A 22,966-nucleotide genomic window follows, 5' to 3' on the forward strand; every position below is an offset into this window, starting at 1 on the left:
CATTCATCTTGGGCTGCAGTAACACCACCTTTCCTTTGTCCTTCCAGTCCTAGAGGTGGTATTGATTTTCTACAGCTGCTAATCTTTGTATTTGTTTCACCTCATCCTAATTGTTCGTTCAACTGTTCCAACATCTTTGAATTTGATTTCCTGTTTTAAATTCCTCCCATTGAAATCCCTATGTAATATTTCCTTCTAGTTCTCAAAATGGGCCTCTCAAGAAGAGAAGGCATTCCCTGCACAAGGAAAACATCCCTTCCTTTCTCCATGATGCAAACTCCTACATGTTTTTTAAGCTTTAGCACAAATTCTACTTTTCTCTCAAGGTTTTCCTGACTATTCCAGGCACATTGAGTCACTTCTTCTTTGCTGCCAGTGTACTTGGTGTATTACTGCAATGTGCATTTATCTTATTATAGAAAATGTTTGCACATTGGTCTCCTCACTAATCCAGAAGCTCTTTGAAGTGAAAAACTAAATTTTTAAATTTGAATATCACCAATATCTGGGCACACAGCAGGCAATTAGCAAATGTTAAATAATATACTATAAAATTTTGAAAAATTTCTAGTTATATTTAAGCAGCTTTAATAGGGTCATGATTCTTAAATTTTGCAAACATATCAGATACTTTAGTTGTTTTATAATGAAAACAGTTATAACTGACCTCTTTATAAAGAAAATGAATTAATAACTTTAGCTGAACTAGATATTTTATTTCAGTGTTGGTTGCAGTATAATTCATTGCAGTGCTTACTATATTTCACCGAATAGTGGAATATTGCTGTTTTAACTTTAGTTTCAGTCATTGGAATTTGTATTCAGGTTTGTGAATTCATATTCCAAAATGCTGCTCATTAAAGAATAATTATAAATTCCTATAATTAGGAATAGGTCACTAGTGTTACCACTGGAAGCATACACACACACACACACACACACACACACACACACACACACACACCATAGAAGATATAAAGTCCAATTTACCTTTTCTCTTCATTAAAAAATACTTTAGAAATGTGTAATTTCTACATCATAATTAAATCAACATATTCTTTCAACAATTCACAGTGATTTTGACAAGTTGCCAAATCTTTTATGATTTCTGAAAATTAAAAAATGGCATCTTTAACATTTTATTAAATTCAAGAGAAAGCTTAAAAGAATAAATATGTATTACCCAAACATATTATTTGGCTTAAAGCATAAAATACTAAATCTCTAATCATTTGGATTCAGAACCTTCAACATCTATATTGAATGTTTGAAAAACAAAAACACATACTGTCTCATATTCCAGCTATAAAGGCTATTGATATTCCACTACCAACCTAGCATTTCATATAACACAACCCATTGCCAAAGAGAGAAAGATTTTATCAACCAGTAAAATAATCCAAAGAAATTCAGAATACAGAGTGCCTGAGTATCACTTGAAAATAATAATTCAAGGTCTTTGAGCTATAGAACCTAATTACACTGGATAAATTCTAGCTTATGGAAGAATCTCTGATGATAAAAATTTTTCTCTTACAAATGCGAAGCCAACAAGTCTTTTTTGTTAAATGTCATCATTAAATATTTATTCTTTATTTTGCCTGCTCTTTTTGAAGGCTGGAGAAAACTGTTAGACTTTTTTCCTTCTACAGTTATAAATTGCAGTGTAAGCTTAATCTCCAACTTACATTTAAAGTCTTGGACGATACTTGGACATACTTATTACAATAAAATATTAGGCTGAGTGCAGTAGCTCACACTTGTAATCCCAGCAATTTGGGAGGCCAAGGCAAGTGGATCACCTGAGGTCAGGAGTTTGAGACCAGCCTGGCCAACATGGTGAAACGCCGTCTCTACTAAAAATACAAAAATTAGCCAGGCATGGAGGCACGTGCCTGTAGTCCCAGCTACTTGGGAGGCTGAGGCAGGAGACTCACTTGAACCCGGGAGGAGGAGGTTGCAGTGCTCTGAGATCATGCCACTGCACTCCAGCCTGGGTGACAGAGTGAGACGCCATCTCAAAAAAAAAAAAAAAATTATTTGATGTATTTTCTTTTCTTATTATCCAGGGGAGCGTGTCTTGAACCAGAGCCAATGTGGGTTTGCACAAACCACTGGGCAAGACACATTAACTCCACCTCCGCTCACATCTGCTGTACAGAAAACCCAGCATGACTAATCTAGCCTACAATTTGACAGAGACAGAATTCAATATAAGCAGTTATTCTTCAGGTGCCCCAGTGATTACCTGCTCAACCAACAGAACAGAAAGTGTCTTAAAGCTACTGCATAAAGAGAGACCATTCTGTGTTTCAAGGCTGGAGTTATGCAGCAATAAAGCTATATCTTCAAGCACTGTTGGTTTAAATTTTAAATCTTACATTTAGCTTTATGTAAAGGAATCTGGACATAGATAGCATTCTAAGTTTCTCCATGCATATATTTTGAAAGTAATCATGTGTACCTAAGTCTCAGGTTGAAGAAATCTACGTACAGTGTTTTTTCTATGATCCAAATGGTACCTTACTCTTTTCTACCCAAATCAATAGGTCTTTTATTGCATCATTTAAATATCATAAGTAGGTCTTAGGAATCATCCGGCATCTTGTTTCTGTAGCTGGACGACTCTTAGGTCTTATCCAGCAGTCTGCTGTACTGTTCCTTTTACAGAGACATAAATACGAACCACACATTTTCTGATATCCTTGTTTTTATTTAATCATCGCGGCTTTCTGAATCAAAGCAGCTGAATTTGCAGCAAGACCAATGTCATTTCCTTCAAGTGTTAATTCATCTTTCTGGGCTTGAGATACTGAACAAGCAACACTCGGCCTCCTTTGAACCCTGTGGATTTATTTTTCACCCAGGAAATTTCGGATCTCAACCAGAGACCCATTCTTCTGGATAACAACATTGATGGAGAAGTGAGTACACACAGAGCTCATCTTGTAACAGAAGCCCAGTGCGACATCCTTGACCGTGTTCTATGCATGACTATGCACAGTGCAAATGGCAGCTGGTTTCCCCACCATTTTTTGTCAATCTCAGAACCTCATTTTTTTCTTTCCAAGGAGACTGATGTCTACATTGATGTGATTGAAGTCCCTCTGCAGGGTTTCTCTAGGGCCCTTCACAATTACTGGGTGTCCCTTCAGAGTGATGTCTACATTTTCTGGAATGTGGACAGTCTGGTTGCAGAGAATGGTCTTCATTTTCACAGTAGACACAGCAAAAAGGCGGTTCTTTACTCTTTAGATTCGTCTTCAAAGGAAGAAATCTCCTATACCAAAAACGTAAAATTGTTTTCAACTTCTGATTACCTCTCATTATGTTTCTATAAAACAGTGAAGGAATTACTATATAGGAGACATTTTTGTTTCTTATATTTACAAATATAAAGCCTTATGAATATTCAGGCAAGAGAAAATGTCTAGCCAGTTCTGTCCAACAGAATTTTCTTCAATGATGGAAATGTTCTAGATCTGCAGCATCCAATGCATTAGCCGCTAGCCACATGTGGCTATTGCAACTAAGAAACTTATTTTTAATTTCATTTCATGTTAATTTTAACAAATTTGAGTAGGTATATGTTGTTAGTGGGTACTTATCGGACAATGCAAGTTGAGAGAGTGTGATGTGAATGGCACCAAGTAAGCTTCTTCACCCCCAAATTCCTGTATCCCTATTTCTCAAGCTGCCTTTGTTTCCATGAGTTGAAACTGTTTAAGCAATGAGATGCAGAATGAAATTAAAACAACATGCCAGTCAGAGTTCTTGGTTGTAAACACAAGTCAACTCTAGTTGACTTACACAAAAAAATATTTTGCAGTTATATAGACACTCCTCCAAAATCAAAACGAAGCCTGGAGAATCAAGCTTGAGCTGGAACAAAGGAAGCTGGTGAATGGCCAAGATCTTGCCACCATGAACAGTCAACCAAGGATGCCATTGCTGGCTGTGACGTCCCTGGACACTTGCCACTACACTGCAGAATTCTGCTGCCCTTGGTCACTCTCTGCAATAGCCACTTCTAATAATCTCCAGTTGGACTTGTATCACCCCTTAGAGATCCATGGTATAGCTGTCAGTCCATTGGAAGGAAATATCTGCTCACCTTTTGGGTTTATAGACAGTGGCCCTCCACATTTAGGGGCAAAGAAGGAAATCAGTGTAAGCAAAAGTATTTATTTCAATGAAAATTTTCTATTTTATTTCCAAAGAGATTGACCTTAGTGCAAATTCTAAAGAAGTGGACGCAGAATCAGAATGATTTGCTATATAGAAAGATGTTTTAAGTCTTTTAAATTTTTGAATATGGTTGGTATTTTTTATTAATCTTTAGCCATTAAATTATAATATAAAAATTATATAATATAATTTTCTGTTGTTTTAAGACAGAGTTTCACTCTTGTTGCCCAGGCTGGAGTGCAGTGGTATGATCTCGGCTCACTGCAGCTTCCACCTCCCAGGTTCAAGCAATTCTCCTGCCTCAGCCTTCCGAGTAGCTGGGATTACAGGCTCCCACCACCATGCTTGGCCAATTTTTTTGTATTTTTAGTACAGATGGGGTTTTGCCATGTTGGCCAGGCTGTTCTCAAATTCCTTATCTCAGGTGATCCACCCATCTCGGCCTCCCAAAGTGCTGGGATTATAGGCATGAGCCACCACGCCTGGCCAATCATAACATAATTTTAATTAGTTACAATATTATTGGTCATGAAGCTATAATTCATATTTATAATTGCCTTGGTTAAGCTAACAGTTGATACTATTAAAATCTATGAAATCTACGGAGAAAAGTTCAAGAGAGCTGCACTGCTTGGTGTGTGCCTACCATCTAGTGGCAGGACACATTAATGCTACTGTGGAAATCCTAGAGTGCATGAAAGGCAGGTTTGCCAGGGACAGTTTGCTCCACTTTACATTTTCCCAATGTTTTGACTCAATCATCTATAGAGAGAGACTTCCTTAGACTTTGGAAATTATCTCCCATTTTATTCAATATCATTATAGCTGAATTGCAAACATAAATCTCTGAGAGCCAAAACATATCTAAGCATTAGTTCATTCCTACATTCACTAAGCACAATTCTTTTATTTTATTTTACATATCTCCAGAAACAAAAAGTGGTTTAGGGATGCTATTATTCTCTCATGAAGAATGTTTTGACCACTATTATAAACATACACATTGACACTGGAGTCACTGATGTCATGGATTGCTGGCTTCTAAAGAGCTCTTCTCCCTCCAAAGAGTGAGAAGATTAAGTTTGAGATAACAATGAAAGAGAATCTATCAGTATTTATGCAGACCACTTTAGTAAGGATGGGAGTGCCACGAGTAAGACATAGATCGAGACCTCAGCTTCATTCCATCCAATCCTTGTAAGAGTTAGAACTCCTTGTAGTATTTGTGAAATATCATACCCTGTTAGCAAAATCAAGACAATCAACTTCTTATATACATGAGACTAAGACAATTGACGTCATATTTAAAAGATAAATTCTTGTTGCAACGTTGCCCTCTAAGAACTCTTCCTAAAGGAAGACACAAACATCAAGCAGGTGTCCTAATAAAGTTTCTGGTAGGTGGTTTGGCTGAAAAGGTTGAGAGGAGGTTGGCGTAAGCAGCATTAAGGGAGATCTGTGCTCGCTAGAAGCAGGTGAGTCCATGGCTTTCTAGGCTTGGCTAGCATGCTATGTTTGATTCATATTATGCAAGGGACTATGTTAAAATGTTAATCTGAATCTAGAAGCAGGAGGAAGATTGGGTGTATTAACTATTAAAGCAAGGTAGATTTGGGGTTTGGGAACTGAAGAATTTGGGGGACTGGGCTGGAGGGAGAGGAGGAACGTTTAAGATTCCTTCATGGGCCAGGATATGATAATAAGAGTCCTGAAAGTTTGAGAGGTGAATGACGTTGCTAGACCTCTGAGTGCAAGGAGCATACAGGCAGAGGCCTAGTGAGGTTAGAGTCAAGGTCATTAAGGACTGGGTGAATCCAGCAAGGGAGCCTTTCTCCTGTTCTCAGTCACTCCCCTCACTCTCCTTCCTGCCTAGCTGTCCACTGGCCTCTTCTCTTCTTAGTGTTGCCTTCTTCCTCCTTTGCTGTGGCTGGCTTTTTTTTTTTTTTTTTTCCCCATAAATGGCCATATCAGTTTAATCACAGTTACACATGAAACCTATAATTTCTTTTGCTTCTTGAACATCTAAATTAAAATTCGTGAGTTGAATCTTCCGTATTTCTAAAGAGTAAGTCTCTAGTGAAGTTTCTTTTTAATTGTCTATGACCTTCAAATTATTTTTCTGTTGATGTACAGTCCTAAAGAAAAAGAAAAGGAATCAAAGGCTCTCTATTCCTCAAAATAAAAGTTCTCCTTCCACTCTCATCAAAGCCCAGTATCTAGAGACTGGCTGCTCACCAAAGACCTTACATTTGCACCTAAGTGCTTATGCCTAATTAGAGACTATGCAGAGATCAATCCTGTTATCTTGTGGCTTTAGAGATGCTTCTCCCTACTCCAGACTTTTTTTTTTTTAAAAAGAGAACTTGAGAACCCCAGTAATAGTATCCTTAAAATGGCAATAACAAAAAAAGGTTGAAAATATTTCACAAATATTTATTACAAATAGGTACAACTGAACAACATCTTAGTAATAAAAATATGGCCTCCTTCGAAGATATGACACCTGAGTATTTTTCCAAAAGGGTAAAAGATGTGAAAACAGGGCAAAATGCTATTCCATTTCTGATTTCAAGACCCTGTAAGACAGTGAGAGGAGGAAAAGCACGGGGCACTGGAGCATCTAGGATCTACAGAGGCACTATTTGCACTTTCTCCAGTCTCCAGTATGGAAAATCCGACCCCTTCCTTTTCATTCCTTGATAGTCTCTACTGACTTTCAATTACTCGATTTGCTCATCTTTGTGAGGGTATTTCAGTCCCAGAGGAACTTTTATTTCCTGTTCTTACTCTCTTCTGATTGGGGGGCACACAAGGTTAATATCCATGGAAAACCTTAAGGAAGCCAGACAAGTTACAATTTTATATTAATATACAGAATATCCAAAGAGAATATAAAATGCTACACCAAAATCAAGTGATTCACTGGGACATAATATTTCTCTCCTTTCAATTATTTAATGTCCCACAGAAGCTTGACTGGCATTTTCTATGCATTTTTGAAGAGAAATGGAAAGAGATGTGGGGTGTGTGTGTAACGTAGCAGCTATTTCAGGAGAGATTAGCTTGTGTAATCCAGTCACAGAAGGATAATCGCAGACACCAGAGCTACATTTCTTTGACTGAATTCATGTAAATCAGTATTTTTTTTTAACTTCTACACATGAATAAGAAGTAATTTCATTCACTATGGTTGCTGTGTGGTGTAAATACACATATTCACTAATGTTAAGAAAATTGTGCCTATTATGTATAGTAGTGAGGCGCATAATTTACATATACTCATTGATTGAAGCGTTTCCCTGTGGAATCAGGTGCGTTCATAATTAGATGAAGGAAAAACAAAGGAGGCATTCGTCTATTTTCCATTTCATGAATCATAAAATCAGAGGTTTGGTTTGACTACCTTTAGGTTCCCTTTCGGAGTTCTTTGGAAACCGCTTTGGAATCAGCTACCTACTAAGTTTGGAATTGCCACCACGAAAGTAAACACCGTAGTGAAGAGAGGGTTGAGGAAAAAAATAAACACTCGGTGGAAGGAACCACCGGACTCTAGGGAGGGGACGGTGGGAACGGCCCCTGTCACAATCACTCAATCATTTAGCCAAAGCGTCAGCATTCTCAGAGCAAAGAACTATTGTTTCTAACTCCAGGGGTGACTGGAGTCACAACTAAAAATGCTTCTTCGTCGCTCTCCACAGCCCCTCCCACGCCGGGCGCCCGCTCGGCACCCCCTCTTCGCGGTGCATTTCTGCTTACTCCTAAAACCCGAGTAGTAAAGGGATGCTCCTCGCGGCCCCCGCGTGCTCCCCGGGACCCCCAAGTTGAAGCGCGAGGGTTCCACGCCGGCTGCTGCGAGAACTCGGGCCTCAGCGCTGCAGACTTCCTCGGGGCACCTGGGTCGGGGCGGGCGCGGAGTTCCGCGCGCAACGGCTTCTCTGCCGGCCTCGCCTCCGACCACCGTGCGCTTCCCTACGTCCAGTGCGGCGGCAACCGCGACCCAACTGCCCCGAGTGCCGAGCGCCTGGGGAAGGGCCGCCACCGGGGCCAGCGCCGAACAGCCCCCGCCTCCCCGGAATCCAGGGGCCAAGCCGGAGGCGGCGGGGCCACAGTGGGCGACCCCGAGGTGGCCCGAGGGAGGGCCCCCTTATCCCCGCACAGCCTGCTCGCGGGCGCAGCCGGCCACGCCAGGGGAGGCGGCCGGGCGGGGAACGGCGGGGGCGGAGCGCAGCCTCTCGACGCCGCCGCCTCACCGCCCCCCTCCGCCTCCTCGTCCTCCGCTCGCAGCCGCCGCCTCCGCCGGGCTGAGGAGCCGGGAGTCCGCGGCGCCGGCTCGGGGCTGCGGGATGGGGAGTTAGCGCCACGGCGGCGGCAGTGGCCGCAGCGCACCCAGCCGCCGCCCTGGGGCCCGTCCCGCCGGGGGTGCCGGGCGCGCCCAGCCCGCCCCGGAGCCAGGCCCGCGGGCGGCGGCAGAGCTGGGCAGGTGGATGCGGCTGGAAGATGGCGCCCTCGGGCCCGGGCAGCAGCGCTAGGCGGCGGTGCCGGCGGGTGCTGTACTGGATCCCGGTGGTGTTCATCAGCCTCCTGCTCGGCTGGTCCTACTACGCCTACGCCATCCAGCTGTGCATAGGTGAGTGCGCTTCCGCCCCGGCGCCCCCGCGCCGCCCACCCCGACAGTCCCGGGACGCTCAGCCGCGCCTCCGCTCTCGCCCCCCGGGTGCACCCCGCCTGGGAGTCGCCAACCCAACGCGTCCCCCAACCCCCCGGCCCCGCGGCCGAAAGCAGCCTCCGGGCAGCTCCTTCCTCGCGCACGCCCCTCGCCCTCCCCTCCCAACTCTAGGGTTACGGTGTCGCCTCCACCCGCGCTCGCTGCCGAGCCTCCCGCCGCCTTCCGCTCACCGCCGCCGCCCCGGCCACACCCCCTAGAGGGGCGGACGGTCCCTGGGACCGCGGTGGAGAGGAAAGGCCGAGGCCAGCGGGGTGCGCCGGGGGCTGGAGGGCTCCGAGCTGGGCCGGGCCTCGAGCTGCGCCAGACCCGCGCGGGGGTGCTGGCCTCGGCGGCGGTGGAGCTGGATCCCTTGGTGGTTGGCGTCAATCCACTCGTTAAAAATTTGTGACAGCGCTTAGGGGTGTTTTTGCTGCCTTTATGATTTGAGGGCTGCCAGTTGGACACTTTTCTAGTTAAAAAGGATGTGGAGGAGGTGAGCTACTAGGAAGTATTTTTGAGGACATGTGCAATACACCAAACCATAATTTAGGTGTTTGAACAGCAGGGAGAGAAAAAACGAGGTGATCGTCTGAGGTTTTTACATCCAGAGAGCCAAGGGGCTCCAGTCTGAGTTCTGGGTTCCCGAATTGGTGGGTAGGGTACTTTTAACGCAGAAGATTACAATTTTTAAAAAAAGTTGGTTATTATACACAAGTAGGGAGTGCAATTATACCGCTTAATGTAAGCTGGTTTCTACCTTCAGAGGTTCTGTGAAAACTAATGTGGGTTATCAGAAAAAGATGTTAAAACAGAGAATGACCTTTCTGCCAGTGACTTGTAAATGCTTTCTGTGTTTGGTATTCCACTTAACAAAGTGTCTATGTTTTTGCCCTACCAAGCACTAGCTTTGGGTGGGACAAGGGAAAAGATTAAATAGTGGCCTATTACATTGACCCTTCAAATCTAAGCATTTTCAAAGTCTCAAGAATCAGACATAAAATCTTGTCTGAAGCCATCTCACCTCAAAATGTTGCCCCTTGTGAGAAAGTCGTAATAATACATCAGAATAATCACTGATGTAAGTTTAAGGAGAACTAACTTTTATTTCATATAGTTTTGATAGTTTTAAATTTTGCTATTATTACTTTAAGGGATTTAGAAACAAGCTTAATAGTAAAAAAAAAAAAAACCCTCTTGAATCTGTTGTTAGGAAAAGACAAAGCTGTACAGGCATCATCGTGAGAATGCATTTAGGTATGTGGTCATCAAGTCATCTAAAATGTATAGGAAAGGATGGGTAGTAAATTTTGTGTTAACTGTTAATATTAAAATAGCTTGCCTTATCGAGATAGACTATATAGGTTACATAACTGTTGGGAACCTTTGTTGTATTTCATTCCTTCACCCTCTTAAAAACAGTGAATAATATCAATTAATATTACCTGCAAAGAAGGGACATCCTGGAAGACCTTCATTATCAAAATAGGCAGCTTATTCTCCTGTATTATCACATTAAGCTAAGAAGCTTAGCTTAGTACAGTGTCTCATGTTCATTTGGAGGAAGCATTTGAAGGCAGAGAGAGCTTTTCTGCCCATTACAAGGATGTCTGTGCCTAGCTGAGGTGCTACATGGCAAGTCTTACTATTATATTGGGTAGACAGGTGATGGAGAAGGAACTAAATGGAAAATTGCTATTATATCTGAATCGTGTGTTTATAGGTACTTTCTGTAAGTTTAAGACAAATCTAGAGTATCCATAAAATCCCCATCATTATTTTAGTGATGATTTTACTAAGAGGAAGAATGCCTCTTTTAAAACTGCCTAAGTGGCGTGGTCTGTTATTGATACTTTACCTATCACTTCTCGTCCCTGCCTGCCTGGCACTATGCCTGTCTGCCTGGCCTTGCTGCGCAGTGCCTGCCACATTGAAAGCAACAGTAAGCGGTCTTGAATAAACAAATAAATGATTCAGCGGCTACTTTCTGAATATCTCCTAGATTTTCAGAAAGTAGCTTTTATATTTTTATTGCTGTAGAAACAACAAGTAATTGTTACAAAAGATGTAGATTCTAGAGTTTTAAGAAGGATGAACAAATTGAAACTGAATTTGATTCTAGAGACCATGGCAGTTTAGGAGTGGCAAGCTTTGCGTAGCCTTGGTTGAGTGGGAAGTTGAAATTAACTGTACAGTTTCTTTATAGGCACTTGGAAAGATGGCGACTAGTGTGACTGACACACAAAACCAGCCCCCGTTCCTTTTCACAGACAAAGCAAATGGAAATGCCAGCCCCCACCCCACCCCTAGCATTAATCACATCTCAGATTGCCCTGCCTTTTGAAGATTCTTTTTCTCTTGGAAGTTGCCATTTACAAGCAGACTTTCCAAATTTTTTCCATAAGACATTGGCCAAGGTGGACCAGAGTGTGGGGGTCAGGGACTGGGAACTGGATCAGGTTGCAAATGGAATAAAAGAAACAGGGTGATTTGCCCTGGTCCTCCTTCCACATCTGCTCTCAGCTAGGGATGACCCTGAATATAAATTATTCTGTGCCCTTTGCTGAATGAACTGCAATTTAGGAGTAGTGCTTATCCTGGTATCCTTGGAAACTGGAGATAATGATTCTCATTACAGTTAGTTTCTATATTTAACAACGTGGATGTATATGGCTCTCTAGGCACTTTTTCAGTTAGCATAATTTTTCCTTAGTGTTTGTATTTTATAAAAATAACCTCCCTTTTTGGAATATGTGTATATGTAAAATATATGGGATGCACATATATTGTGTGAGAGTCAAGTATTTCTGGTGAAGTCAGCTTCCTATTCTGCCAAAGAAAAGATCACAAAAGACAGTTATCTGCTAATCATTTGGACCACGTTTATCTAGTTTATTGATTAACTAGGCTCTTCTATTCCTGTTCCTCCCCCTCCATCCTTCCCTTCCCTTACCACTCCTCTTCCATCTCTGCTGTCCCTCCTGTCCTTCTCTCCACTCCTGGTTTCTTTTGTGTCTTAACTGTCCTTGTTCTCTTTAGTTATTAGCTTGATTTCCATCAAGTAAGATAAACTCAAAGGTAAAATTTATACAGGGAACTTTAGGATGCACTCTGACAGGGAATAAGGGTGGTCTGCAGCCTCAGGCATGCTCGATTTACTGGGCACACGACATGGTTGAGGTGGGTTTCACAGATCCCGTATGGCTGCTGCTGTGTTAACTTTGCTTGTGGAAGAAGGTCACTGAAGTTTCCCCTTTTAAGTGCTAACATTTACATTATTTTAACTCTTTCATACCATTTTATTGAGGTATTTCAGATTTACTGAAAAGTTTCAATGGTACAAGAAACTTCCACATGCCCTTGTGTAACCATTTCAGTTCCCATTTTTCTGAAATACATTACTTTCCGGCTTCTTAGGTAAAGGCTACGGGGTATTTATTTATTTATTTCGAGACAAAGTCTCACTCTGTCACCCAGGCTGGAGTACAATGGCGCAATATCGGCTCACTGCAACCTCTGTCTCCTGGGTTCAAGCGATTCTCTGGCCTCAGCCTCCCAAGTAGCTGGGACTACATGTGCACGCCACCATGCCCAGCTAATTTTTTTTTGTATTTTTACTAGAGATGGGGTTTCACCACATTGGCCAGGATGGTCTGGATCGCTTGACCTCGTGATCCGCCTGCCTCTGCCTCCCAAAGTGCTGGGATTACAGGCGTGAGCCACTGCACTGGCAGGGACATTTATTATGATGTTGCATACTCATATGGTTCTGAGTTTGCTTATGGTTTTAGTTAAGTCATTTTAAACAATCATGAAGATTGAACAGCTTAGAAGGCATCCAGGCTAACCCCTCCTGTATTTCTAAATGAAAGAGTTAAATGTTCCAGAGTTGCCACAAGTTCAGTGTTCTTTCTCCAAGTTACCTAGCAGAGGTGTCAGCTATGACTTTAGCTGCTGTGATTCAGATGTCCAGATGTCTCCTTTTCCCACCAAACCCCTCACCAAATCTCCTTAGCCCAGTGAAGTTAGCAACTCTTTTTAACATTGCTGTTGTTTACAAAGAGTTGACAGAGCTCTGAAAATAAGTCAACAGTTTTACACAATAATTTCAGAGTTTTAAAGGGCCTTGTAGTTTTGGGCTATATAGTAAATATTTTGGGCCTTATGATCTCTGTTCCAACCACTGAACTCTACTATTGTAGAGAGCAGCCATAGAAAATACTTCAACAAATAGGTGTGGCTTTTATTTAACAAAAGTGTTTAGCTAGCCTTGGCCCTTGGGCAATAGCTGGCTGAACTTTGGAATATGTTAGAAGTTAGACCACTAGAATCTTGAGGTTTTACTCACAGTTTTGCTGTCTTTATTAATAAACATCCCTCAGCAGTGATCACACCCTATTATATTCCACAGTGATTATGATACTTAGGGATCAGTTTGAGAGATACACGGCCATGTTTTCGTACTTTTAAACAAGCAAACAAACATCCCTAAGAACAAAAAACATAAAGCCTCCCACTTGGATTCTGTGAAGTTATGACCCACCATTAATTCAAGGCCACGGCAAGCTCAAGCATAGAGACTACTGGGGCTCTCAATTGCTTTCCACCATGAAATGAATTTGAGTTACACAGAAGAAGAAATGTATTCTTGTTATTGATATTTAAACTATCACTTTATATTAATAATATCTTGCTATTCCTGATATTTAAACTATTACCTTAAAAACTATGTAGGACAATAAAGCATTAAAAAAAAAACAGGTAGAAGATCTTGGGATTACAAATGTTTTATTAGGTTGATGCAAAAGTAATTGCAGTTTTTACCTTTACTTGGGTTTGCCAGCTGTTTTAAGTATTAAAATAGTTTAGCTGGCGCGTTGGCTCACACCTGTAATCCCAGCACTTTGGGAGGCCGAGGCGGGTGGATCACGGGGTCAAGAGATCGAGACCATCCTGGTCAACATGGTGAAACCCTGTCTCTACTAAAAATACAAAAAAATTAGCTGGGCATGGTGGTGCGTGCCTGTAATCCCAGCTACTCAGGAGGCTGAGGCAGGAGAATTGCCTGAACCCAGGAGGCAGAGGTTGCGGTGAGCCGAGATTGCGCCATTGCACTCCAGCCTGGGTAACAAGAGTGAAACTCCGTCTCAAAAAAAAAAAAAAAATAGTTTAAAGTGGAATACAGGGCACACCCATAGTGATGCTTGCAAAACATTTAATGACTAAATCACTTTAGAAATTACTACTTTTGACTGGCATGGTGGCTAACACCTGTAATCTCAGCACTTTGGGAGGCCGAGGTGGGAGGATCACTTGAGATCAGGAGTTTGAGACCAGCCTAGCCAACATAGAGAAACCCCATCTTTACCAAGAAGTACAAATATGGCTTGACGTGGTGGTGTGTGCTTGTTCCAGCTACTCAGGAGGCTGAGGCAGGAGAATTGTTTGAACCTGGGAGGCAGAGGCTGCAGTGAGATGAGATCACACCACTGTACTCCAGCCTGGGTGACATCATGAGACCCTGTCTCAAAAATTTTTTTTAAAAAAGAAATTATATTGTTGGCAGTATGATTCAAAATATATTAGTTTTGTGGCTTTTCTTGATACTGTTGAATATTTTAAAGATTTGAATTTATGTGAGTAGAGTGATAAAAACTCAACATTTCTTCAAATCCAGAATTCAGATGTCTAAAATATGATATGTTCCAAACTCTGGATCTGTGCTGCCATTTTACTTTAGCATAAATGATCAGGTCAAGAAAGAGAGTAAGAGAAAAGACTCTACTTAAGCTTTCTTGGTTCCATTTAGTGTGTCAGAGACTTCCTTTTGATGTACTGGACAATGCAGCATTACTATTTGCTATTAAACCCTATTAGATAGAAACATGTAAGGCAATTAGCACAGTCTTAGCATGTAGAGGTGCACAATAAATGTTGAATGAATTAATCTCGTGGTTTCTACTTAGTCTTATTCAATTGTATAATGCAAATAATTGAGAGAACAGGATCTAGGGGTCAAACCTCAGTTTAAGGCTTATTGTAGAAAGATTTCCTTGCAATTGCTTACTGAGAATGTCAGCCATGCCATTAAATTGATACTTGGAGGAGTGTTTCCAGTAATTAAACAGAAGCTGACCGGATGGTTTCTTAAATCAAGATAATTAATTGTCTCTAGAGAAGGTGTGTTTCCATGAGGTTAGAAAGAAGGCAGCTTCTTAAGGGTTTGAGTAGGGTTCATTCAAAAACATTTATTTGCCAGGCATTTCCCGCCACAGAAATGATTTAGACGAGAACTTAATAGAGATCTTCTCCTAGTAGCCAAGAATAAAAATTGCCTCTGGGAAAAAATCCAAAACCAAAGCTTTCTAGCTGACTAGGCAAGAGGAAAGGGGTTGTCACCTTTCCAGATGCCATGTCCACAGCAGAGTGGTAGGAAAGCAGAAATGGAAAGCAAAACGTCTCAGTCCTAGATATGTGAATTGGCTGCTGGGCCAATGGAAAAGGATAAGCAATGAAGCAGGCAGAAAGCGCTTTTGGGGAGCATGTAAGGAGAAATGAATTTTAAGTCCTGTTACAGATCTTACTACATATATTTAGTGGTTGATGTAGTCTCAGAGTAAGATTATAAGCAGCACTGTTTGCCTCTGCTGTAAACTAGGAGGCTGTTTTAGCTCCCTCACTTCTTACCCAATGCTTGGGCCACTTTTACTCTGCTCTTGGCTCAGGGCCTGTACGTGGTGGGTGAAACTGGGCAGGGAACTTAATGAATGCAACTCACTGAATCCATGGGAAGCCTGGAGAGCCTAGCTTAGAAATGGACAGAAACCAGGGGCAGGTGGGTGAAGTAGAGCTGAATTACACCTGAGGAACGGCCTTTGGAAAGAGTGGCAGCCCTGGCAGCCAATCACCACAGAGCACTGGAACCACCTCTGCTCCCCCAGCTTGGTAAGCAGGTCCAGTATTCCGGTCTGAGCAGTGTCCAGCTGGCAGGGCTGAGGTGGTTGTGCCCACATCCCAGACTGCATGGTCCAGCGAACTCAGGTGTTTGATTTTTTTTTGTTACCATGGGGAGCAGTGTGCTAGTGAGGGAAAAAAAAGACAAATTTATCCCAGAGATGAGTATGTATGAGTATATATGGGGGCAAGGGATTCGCCATGAGATGGTCCTCATCTATTTTTTTTCATTTGTTTTTATTTTTTACCTTGATGGAGAATTTGTGATTTTCCTTCTCAGAAAAAATAGAACCATACTAACATTTCATAATTTATGCTGCTGATTTATACTACTGCGTTTTGACAGTTGTATCACATCTCCCAGCCCTCTCTTCTCCAGGAAATGCTGGATTCATGGGTCCCCAGGGATTCCAGTACTGTTCGTGATGAGTGTAGATATTCTATCTTGTCTAACTTGCAAAATGACAGATTAGAATATAGTATAGATTCTTAATGCTGTCTGTTGGAAAAACAATATTCCGAAGATCATTAGAAAGACAGATTTAATATGATGTGGAATTCTGTTATTATATATTACCATTTAGAAATATTACAGAGAATTTATAATGAAAGCATAAAATAATTGAATGAAGTTTTTAGTAGTCCATTAGAAAATTGTTGAAAATTTTTTCCTAATTCCTTTAAGGGAATTTTATTATAATTGTCTTAATTATTGTTTCAATCAAATGCCAAAAGTGAGAAGGGTGAAATTATCAGCGCAGGGGGTGGGAGTAGGGGGCGCTGGGGAGGAGATAGATGCTCTGATTTCTTAAGAAGAATAGGAAAGCTGTAAAGAAACCAGACAGGATTGCTTGAGAATTTGCCTTTCACAGTCATAATGTCACATTTTATATCATTTATGTAGCATTTTTCCTAATTTGACTTTTTTATCTGGCTGTGACTTTTAAATTCAGTTATGAATATTAGTGCCTGAAGTGTTATAAAATCCATTTTTATTTGGGAGATACTCTTAAGCAAAAATATATGCTGCATTTGTCATCTTAGCACTTCACGCTGAAATGCATACTTAATGGTAGTTCGTTTTAGATACGTTATTGATTGGATTACATTTTTAAAATGCAAATGAATAAGTGCTTTTATAGATGGCTGGGTTTTATTTCTTTGTCAGTATTTGTTTTTGGTATCCTGAAGTTTCTCCTCATGTGAAGTGTACAATTAAGTATTCCTGCCATACTTAAATTAATTAGGCCTTTTATTCACGAGCATTGCCACCCCAGAGGAACAGAATGGTGCAGAGGAGTTCATTAGCAAAATACATACTAAACAATTAAAAAAAAAAAACAACACCCTTTTTCTCTAATTCTTTTAAAACCAAACATCCAAAGAATAAAATAGTTTCAAGGTAGTTGTCTATGTCCGTGATCATCTTATAAAAGATATAATCCTTATAAAAATAAGTTCACATAGTTTCAAGAATTGTATTTGATTATTATTCAGTGAAACTTGGGAAACCAGAATGGCTTTATCATGATTGCCTATTTTCTTATGTACAGATCAAATTAAATTCTGTGTCTGTGTTTACTGCATTATGTGAGTGGATTTTCATAGTATTTAAAGGGTATGTATGGAGTAGGGTGACTTAAAATTCAGGCTGAACTGTGTCCCTCATCCATTTGGATCCCATGGGTCCTCTCAAAGAGGTAGGTAACTGAATCTAAGTATGGCTTTTCACCAGATATGTAGGGATGTGAGGAATGGTGTGATTTGGAATTGTGTTTGTAATGTATGTGGCATATTGGAAGTACTTTAGTGGGAAAGACAGCCCACTCCAGAACAGCTGAGATGGGGCTGTAATGAGAAACACCTGAGGCCATTTGCAGAGCATGGAAAAGATTTCAATTATGAGTTTCCAATGGAAAGTCATAAGCTGGCTCGAAATTGTAGGGGCTAATTTGTGATCAAGTTTACTACTAAATGGGCAACTCCATGTGACCTGTTTTAGGAAGAAAGGCAGTCGGGGATTTATGTACTTAACTATGACTAGTGATTAGCCAGGGCATCTCCAGAGAGGTCAGTTAATGGGAAAAGATATAGGGCAGGGACCATTTTGACTTAAGCAAGGTCTAAATTATAGCATATTTTAATGAAATGCAACTTATTTCAGGACTAGTACCTACTGAAAATTAAGATATGTAGAACTTGTATGTCAGTCAAAGGAGCGGGATGCGTAGGGATTTGCTGTAGCCTCCCATAAACTTGCCCTTTAACAAATCATTGCAAAATCCAAGAACTGAATGTATGTTAACCAGCCATAATTCATTGGACACGCTTTTAATTTATTCATTCAAAAAATATCTATTGACAGGTCTTGGATCTTACATTTCTAATTAGGGGAAGGAGAATGAATAAAAAGCATAAGTAAATTATATAATTTGTTAGAGGATCATCAGTGTCGTGACACAAAGCAAAAAGTAGGGCAAGAAGGACTGAGAATGCCAAAGGAAGATTTCGATTTTAAATACAATGGCTGTAGAAGAAGGACTCATGAAATTTAAGCAGAGACCTGAAGGAGCTGAAAGATCTAACCACGCTGGTATTGCGGAGAAATGTATCTCAGGCCAAGGGACTTTCATTTACAAGCTTGGAGGCAGGGGTCAGCCCCAGCATGTTTTAGGAAGGACAAGGAGGTCGTTTTGGCTGAAGTGTAGTGCACAAGGGAAAGGGAAGTAGGTGACAGGTCAGAGATGTGGGGAGAAAGCGTAGATCATGGAGGGCTTGTAGGCCACTGTGAGGACTTTGGCTTAACTTGGAGTGACATGAGAATCCACTGCAGGGTGTTGAGTGCAGAGCTTATGTGCTGCGACTTAGATTTAAAAAAGATCTTTCTGGCCGCTGTGAACCTAGGCTACTGCCTCAATCCAGGTGAGCAATGATGATGTGTCAGACCATGGTGTGGGCGTTGGAAATGGAGAGGGGTGGTCAGATTCTGGATGTATTTTACAGTAGCGACAGCAGAACTTCCTGACAGACAGGTGTGAGTTGTGAAAGAAAGAAAGGAGTCAAAAATAATTCCAGTGTTTTTGGCCCAAACAACTGAAAAGATGATCAATTGAGATGCAGAAGCCATCAGTTAGATGGTATGGAGGGTTGTCTTAGATCCGGAGTGGATGTGCTGTCATTGAAATAGAGATGCTGAGTAAGCAGTTGGCATTTGGAAGAGGAGCATAGAATGTGGGAATAAATTTGGGAGTCTTCAGCATATAAGTAGATTTAAAGACCAGCACTGGATACATTTGTTCCACCACATGTGGGAATGTAAATGAGCAGAGAATTGGATCAAAGATGACCAACACTGAGAGTTCAGGAGATGAGTAGGAACCAGCAAAGAAGACTGAGAAGGAGCACCCAGTGAAGGGGAGGAAAACTAAGAAAATGTGGTGTCCTGAAGCCTGGGGAGGAAAGGGTATCAAGGAGAGGGAGGAATCAACATTGACACACGTACTGGCCTGTCAAACGGGTGAGGACTGAGAATTTAACAATGTGCACATTGAACCCTTGTTTTGAACTTATTACTGACTCTTATGACTTTGAATGTAACTTACAAGGTTATGAAAAAGAATCTTATATACCAGTATATGAGTTGCTGGGATATCTGAATTAATTCAATTCAAATTAAAAAGTCTTTACTCTGTTAGGCAAGCTTTACTTTCTTATTAGCTGAAAATAATCCACAGAAAATTTCATGAGCAGTAACCATGTCTGGTGTTTGCACCATTATAGCCCCGATGCCTAACACAGAGGTTGACACAGTAACATTTGGGACATATGTTTCTTGGATGAATCAACGGATGAGTGCCAGCTGGACTTGTTCAGTTTGAACCTTCTGTGCAGGGTGGACATTTCAAGCAACAAAGAATGTTGACTCCTACATGAGAGGATGATCTATTTTTGGCTTTTTACTATTTGATCATCCAGATGTTTATAAAGAAGCTTGTAATATTTTTATGATTTCACATGTAACAATAAAAAACCATTTTTTCTTTCCGGACGTTAAAATGTTATCAACTGTAATGAGAATTTAGATGATAAAATTAATTGTAGAACTCACTTTAAGATTTAAAAGATAAATTATCTTTATATGTATAATACAATAATATCCTCATAATCTATAATAAAAATAATGAGAGCAATTTAGAATGTAAAATTTTTGCCCCAGTATTCTTATAAAATCATCACAAAAAAATAACTGAAATGCATTTGCAGGAAACACTCCAACAACATTGCCTAGAGATACTGTCGTCCATTTTAGTAGTTTTCAGATAATTAACCCCCACCCCTGCCCTTAATGTGCTAAAATTGTTACCCTTTTTAGATGAAAAAGAACCTTCTAAAATATGTTTCAATTTTCCTTTTCTTTGTCCCAGCCTTCTAAGCGTATACTGAATATAATTTAACACTGACTTAAGGCTATAAATCTGAGATAGATGCATGTATCAAGCTAGTACCCAAGACCCTTGGAGTTCTAGGATTTTACATTCAATTTCATCTATTTCCTATTGACTGAAAAAGGTCAAGGAAGGCTGGAATTTTAGCTTGGCATTTTTTGAAACTCAAGCACCAAGAATCTGGGGAGACTCATGAATGAGCCACTTAGCATGCGGAAATGCCTAGCTAGGCATACACAGCTCGACAAAGCTTTGTTTTCTCTGCTTATCACTTCTGGGGTTACTTCTTTGAGATACTAAACAGCAATGAAAACTTTTCAGCATGGGAATGACCAAAGGTGACAAAACTTTAGCTAATGTTGATTTTTAACTTAATTTGTTTTTGAGAATAAACTGTAGAGCAGATGATTTTTTAGTTTTTATTGTGGTAAAATATCGATAACATAAAAAATTTCCGTGTTAACCATTTTTAAGTATACATATTAGTGGCACTAAGTACATTCCAAATGCTGTGCGATCGTCACCACCATCCATTTTCCAAGTTTGTCATCTTCCCAAACTGCATTGCTGTGCCGCTAACACTAACCCTCATTCTTCCCTCCCCCATCCCCTGGCAGCCACCGTTTGACTTTCTGCCTCGATGAGTCCGACTGTTCCAGGTATCTTGTATGAGTGGAATCATACAATATTTGTCCTTTTGAGTCTAGTTTATTTCACTTATATAATATCTTCAGAGTTCATTTGTGTTGTTGCATATGTCAGAATTTCATTTTTTCAAAGGCTGAATAATATTTTATTGTATGCATATATCAGATTTTGTTTATTCATTAATAGAGGTTTGAGTTGTTTCTACCTTTTTGGCTATTGTGAATAGCTGCTATGAACAGTATATACAAAGATCTGTTTGAGTCCCTACTTTAAATCCTTTTGATAGATACCTAAGAGTGAAATTGGTCAGCATAAGGTAATTCCGTGTTTCATTTTTTTGAGGCCACCATCCTGCTTTTCTGGAGCAGGTGATTTTTGATGGAAGTGTCATTGCAGAGAAGCCTATATATGCCCTTGTAAACATATCTAAATTTGATGGTCTCTAGAGGTATCCATGAGATGTATCAATGTCACTGCAGCTTTTTTTTTTTCCATCTTGCCATTTCGTGGTTCAGCAGAAAAGGTGATGGGCGGGGAGGGGGGGCGCAGGGAATTGTGAAAAGTCCCATTTTGCCCATATGGTATCCCTCATTACTGGATAGTGTCTTCCTCATGAGAGTGCTGGTCATCAGGCGTGTCCAGGGCAGAAAACTCAAGAGCCTCTAGCTTACTGTACATAGTCAGGAATTCAACAACAGTTTTTGAGTAACCAGAGTCCAGAGCACATAAATGACAGATGGAAATTTAATCTTGAAAGAACATATTAGCAAGTGCAAATGGCATGAAAACTGATAAACAGGAGCTGGTGAAGAGGAGGGGGAAATACGATGTGAATGCATTGGTAATCCATGGTGTTAATTCTGTTCCAGAGCACAGGGATAGAATGTGATTTATAAATGAAGACCCAGGATTTTGTATTGCCTACAGATCCAGAGTAAGTGAAATGATTTTAGTAAGAGAAGGCATAAATCCATACATTAGGAGAGAGATACAGGCAGGAAACGTGAGATGCAGTTTACACATTGAGCAAAGGAAGAGACTCATTCCAAATATTGATGACTGTATTCTTCAGTTCCTTGTGTCATTTTTTTTAGAACTTCTCACTTACATTAATGAATACATCTCGTGTGTAAACAGGTGGTAGTTGTATAATATTACACTATTACAAAGTGTTGTGTCTTTAAGCAGTAGTCGTGGAACTCTTTCAATTGTGGGTGGCCAGATAATGACAGTGTCAAATTTGTTTTGGCTGTGACTGAATATACATACTGTTTCAGCAATTGCTGTCAGAGAGATTGGGTTAGTGCTATAGGTGAATACAGTGTTGGGCGAGAGTATGATTTGCTGCAAGTAAAAAGAGAAAGGACTTGGATAATTCCAGCTGGGATCAAAGAAAGATTGTGTATGTTTACTTTATGAATATATGACAGTGAGGATACAGAAGAAAATAGTACTTCTCAGTGATCCTATACTGAAGGGTGAGCTAGGGAATAGCTGGATACTCTTGAATGTTTTAATAGATATGGTGACCCAGTGCTATCATGCAGCAGTTACTGCTGGTGCTAGTGTTAGTTTAAATCTTTGAATTCGTCTCTTCAAGTGTGCCACTGTAAATTTTATTCCAATGAGCATCATAAACACAAAGGTGGGAATTTCATCCTTATATAGTTTCTTTCTCTGGAGAGTTATAAAGTACTCATAAGTGTCAAATAATTTTATGAACCTAGAAATAATTGGTTTAATTTTTAAATGTGTTATGTGTGCATGTACTCTGGTTGTACAGTACTCAACACAGCTTCTAACCCTGCGAGATGGTTTTAGAACGTTGCCTGTTTCCTTGGAGATGCAAAGAAGCAGCATTGGTTTTTCTGCTTAATAAATCAAATAGCCAACTTTTGGTCAGGAAAAATAAGGAACTCTCAACATTGTCGTCTATGATAATTCTGAGTATATCAGATAATAAGAAACTTATCTAAGTTAAAAAATAATCTACAAAAATTGTTTCTACTTGACTGTATATATTTTTTTA

At 40.6% G+C, this 22,966-nt stretch overlaps 1 protein-coding gene and 1 pseudogene across 1 annotated transcript in view; one reads left to right on the forward strand and one right to left on the reverse strand.

Annotated features, from left to right (window-relative positions):
* Window positions 1–1,125: 1,125 nt before the first annotated feature.
* On the reverse strand, window positions 1,126–8,012 carry LOC105705437 (large ribosomal subunit protein uL6-like; annotated as a pseudogene).
* A 672-nt stretch (window positions 8,013–8,684) lies between these two features.
* The window catches only part of ZDHHC2 (zinc finger DHHC-type palmitoyltransferase 2), a 75,014-nt gene continuing 60,732 nt past the window's right edge, over window positions 8,685–22,966 (forward strand). The window contains exon 1 of the mRNA XM_012435231.3: window positions 8,685–8,815. Coding sequence (XP_012290654.1) covers window positions 8,686–8,815 — 130 coding nt within the window. The 5' untranslated portion in view covers window position 8,685. The remainder of the gene's footprint in view (window positions 8,816–22,966) is intronic.

This window comes from Aotus nancymaae, unplaced genomic scaffold, assembly GCF_030222135.1.
Source record: "Aotus nancymaae isolate 86718 unplaced genomic scaffold, 86718_ANA_hifiasm-v0.15.2.pri h1tg000079l, whole genome shotgun sequence".
Taxonomy (NCBI): domain Eukaryota; kingdom Metazoa; phylum Chordata; class Mammalia; order Primates; family Aotidae; genus Aotus; species Aotus nancymaae.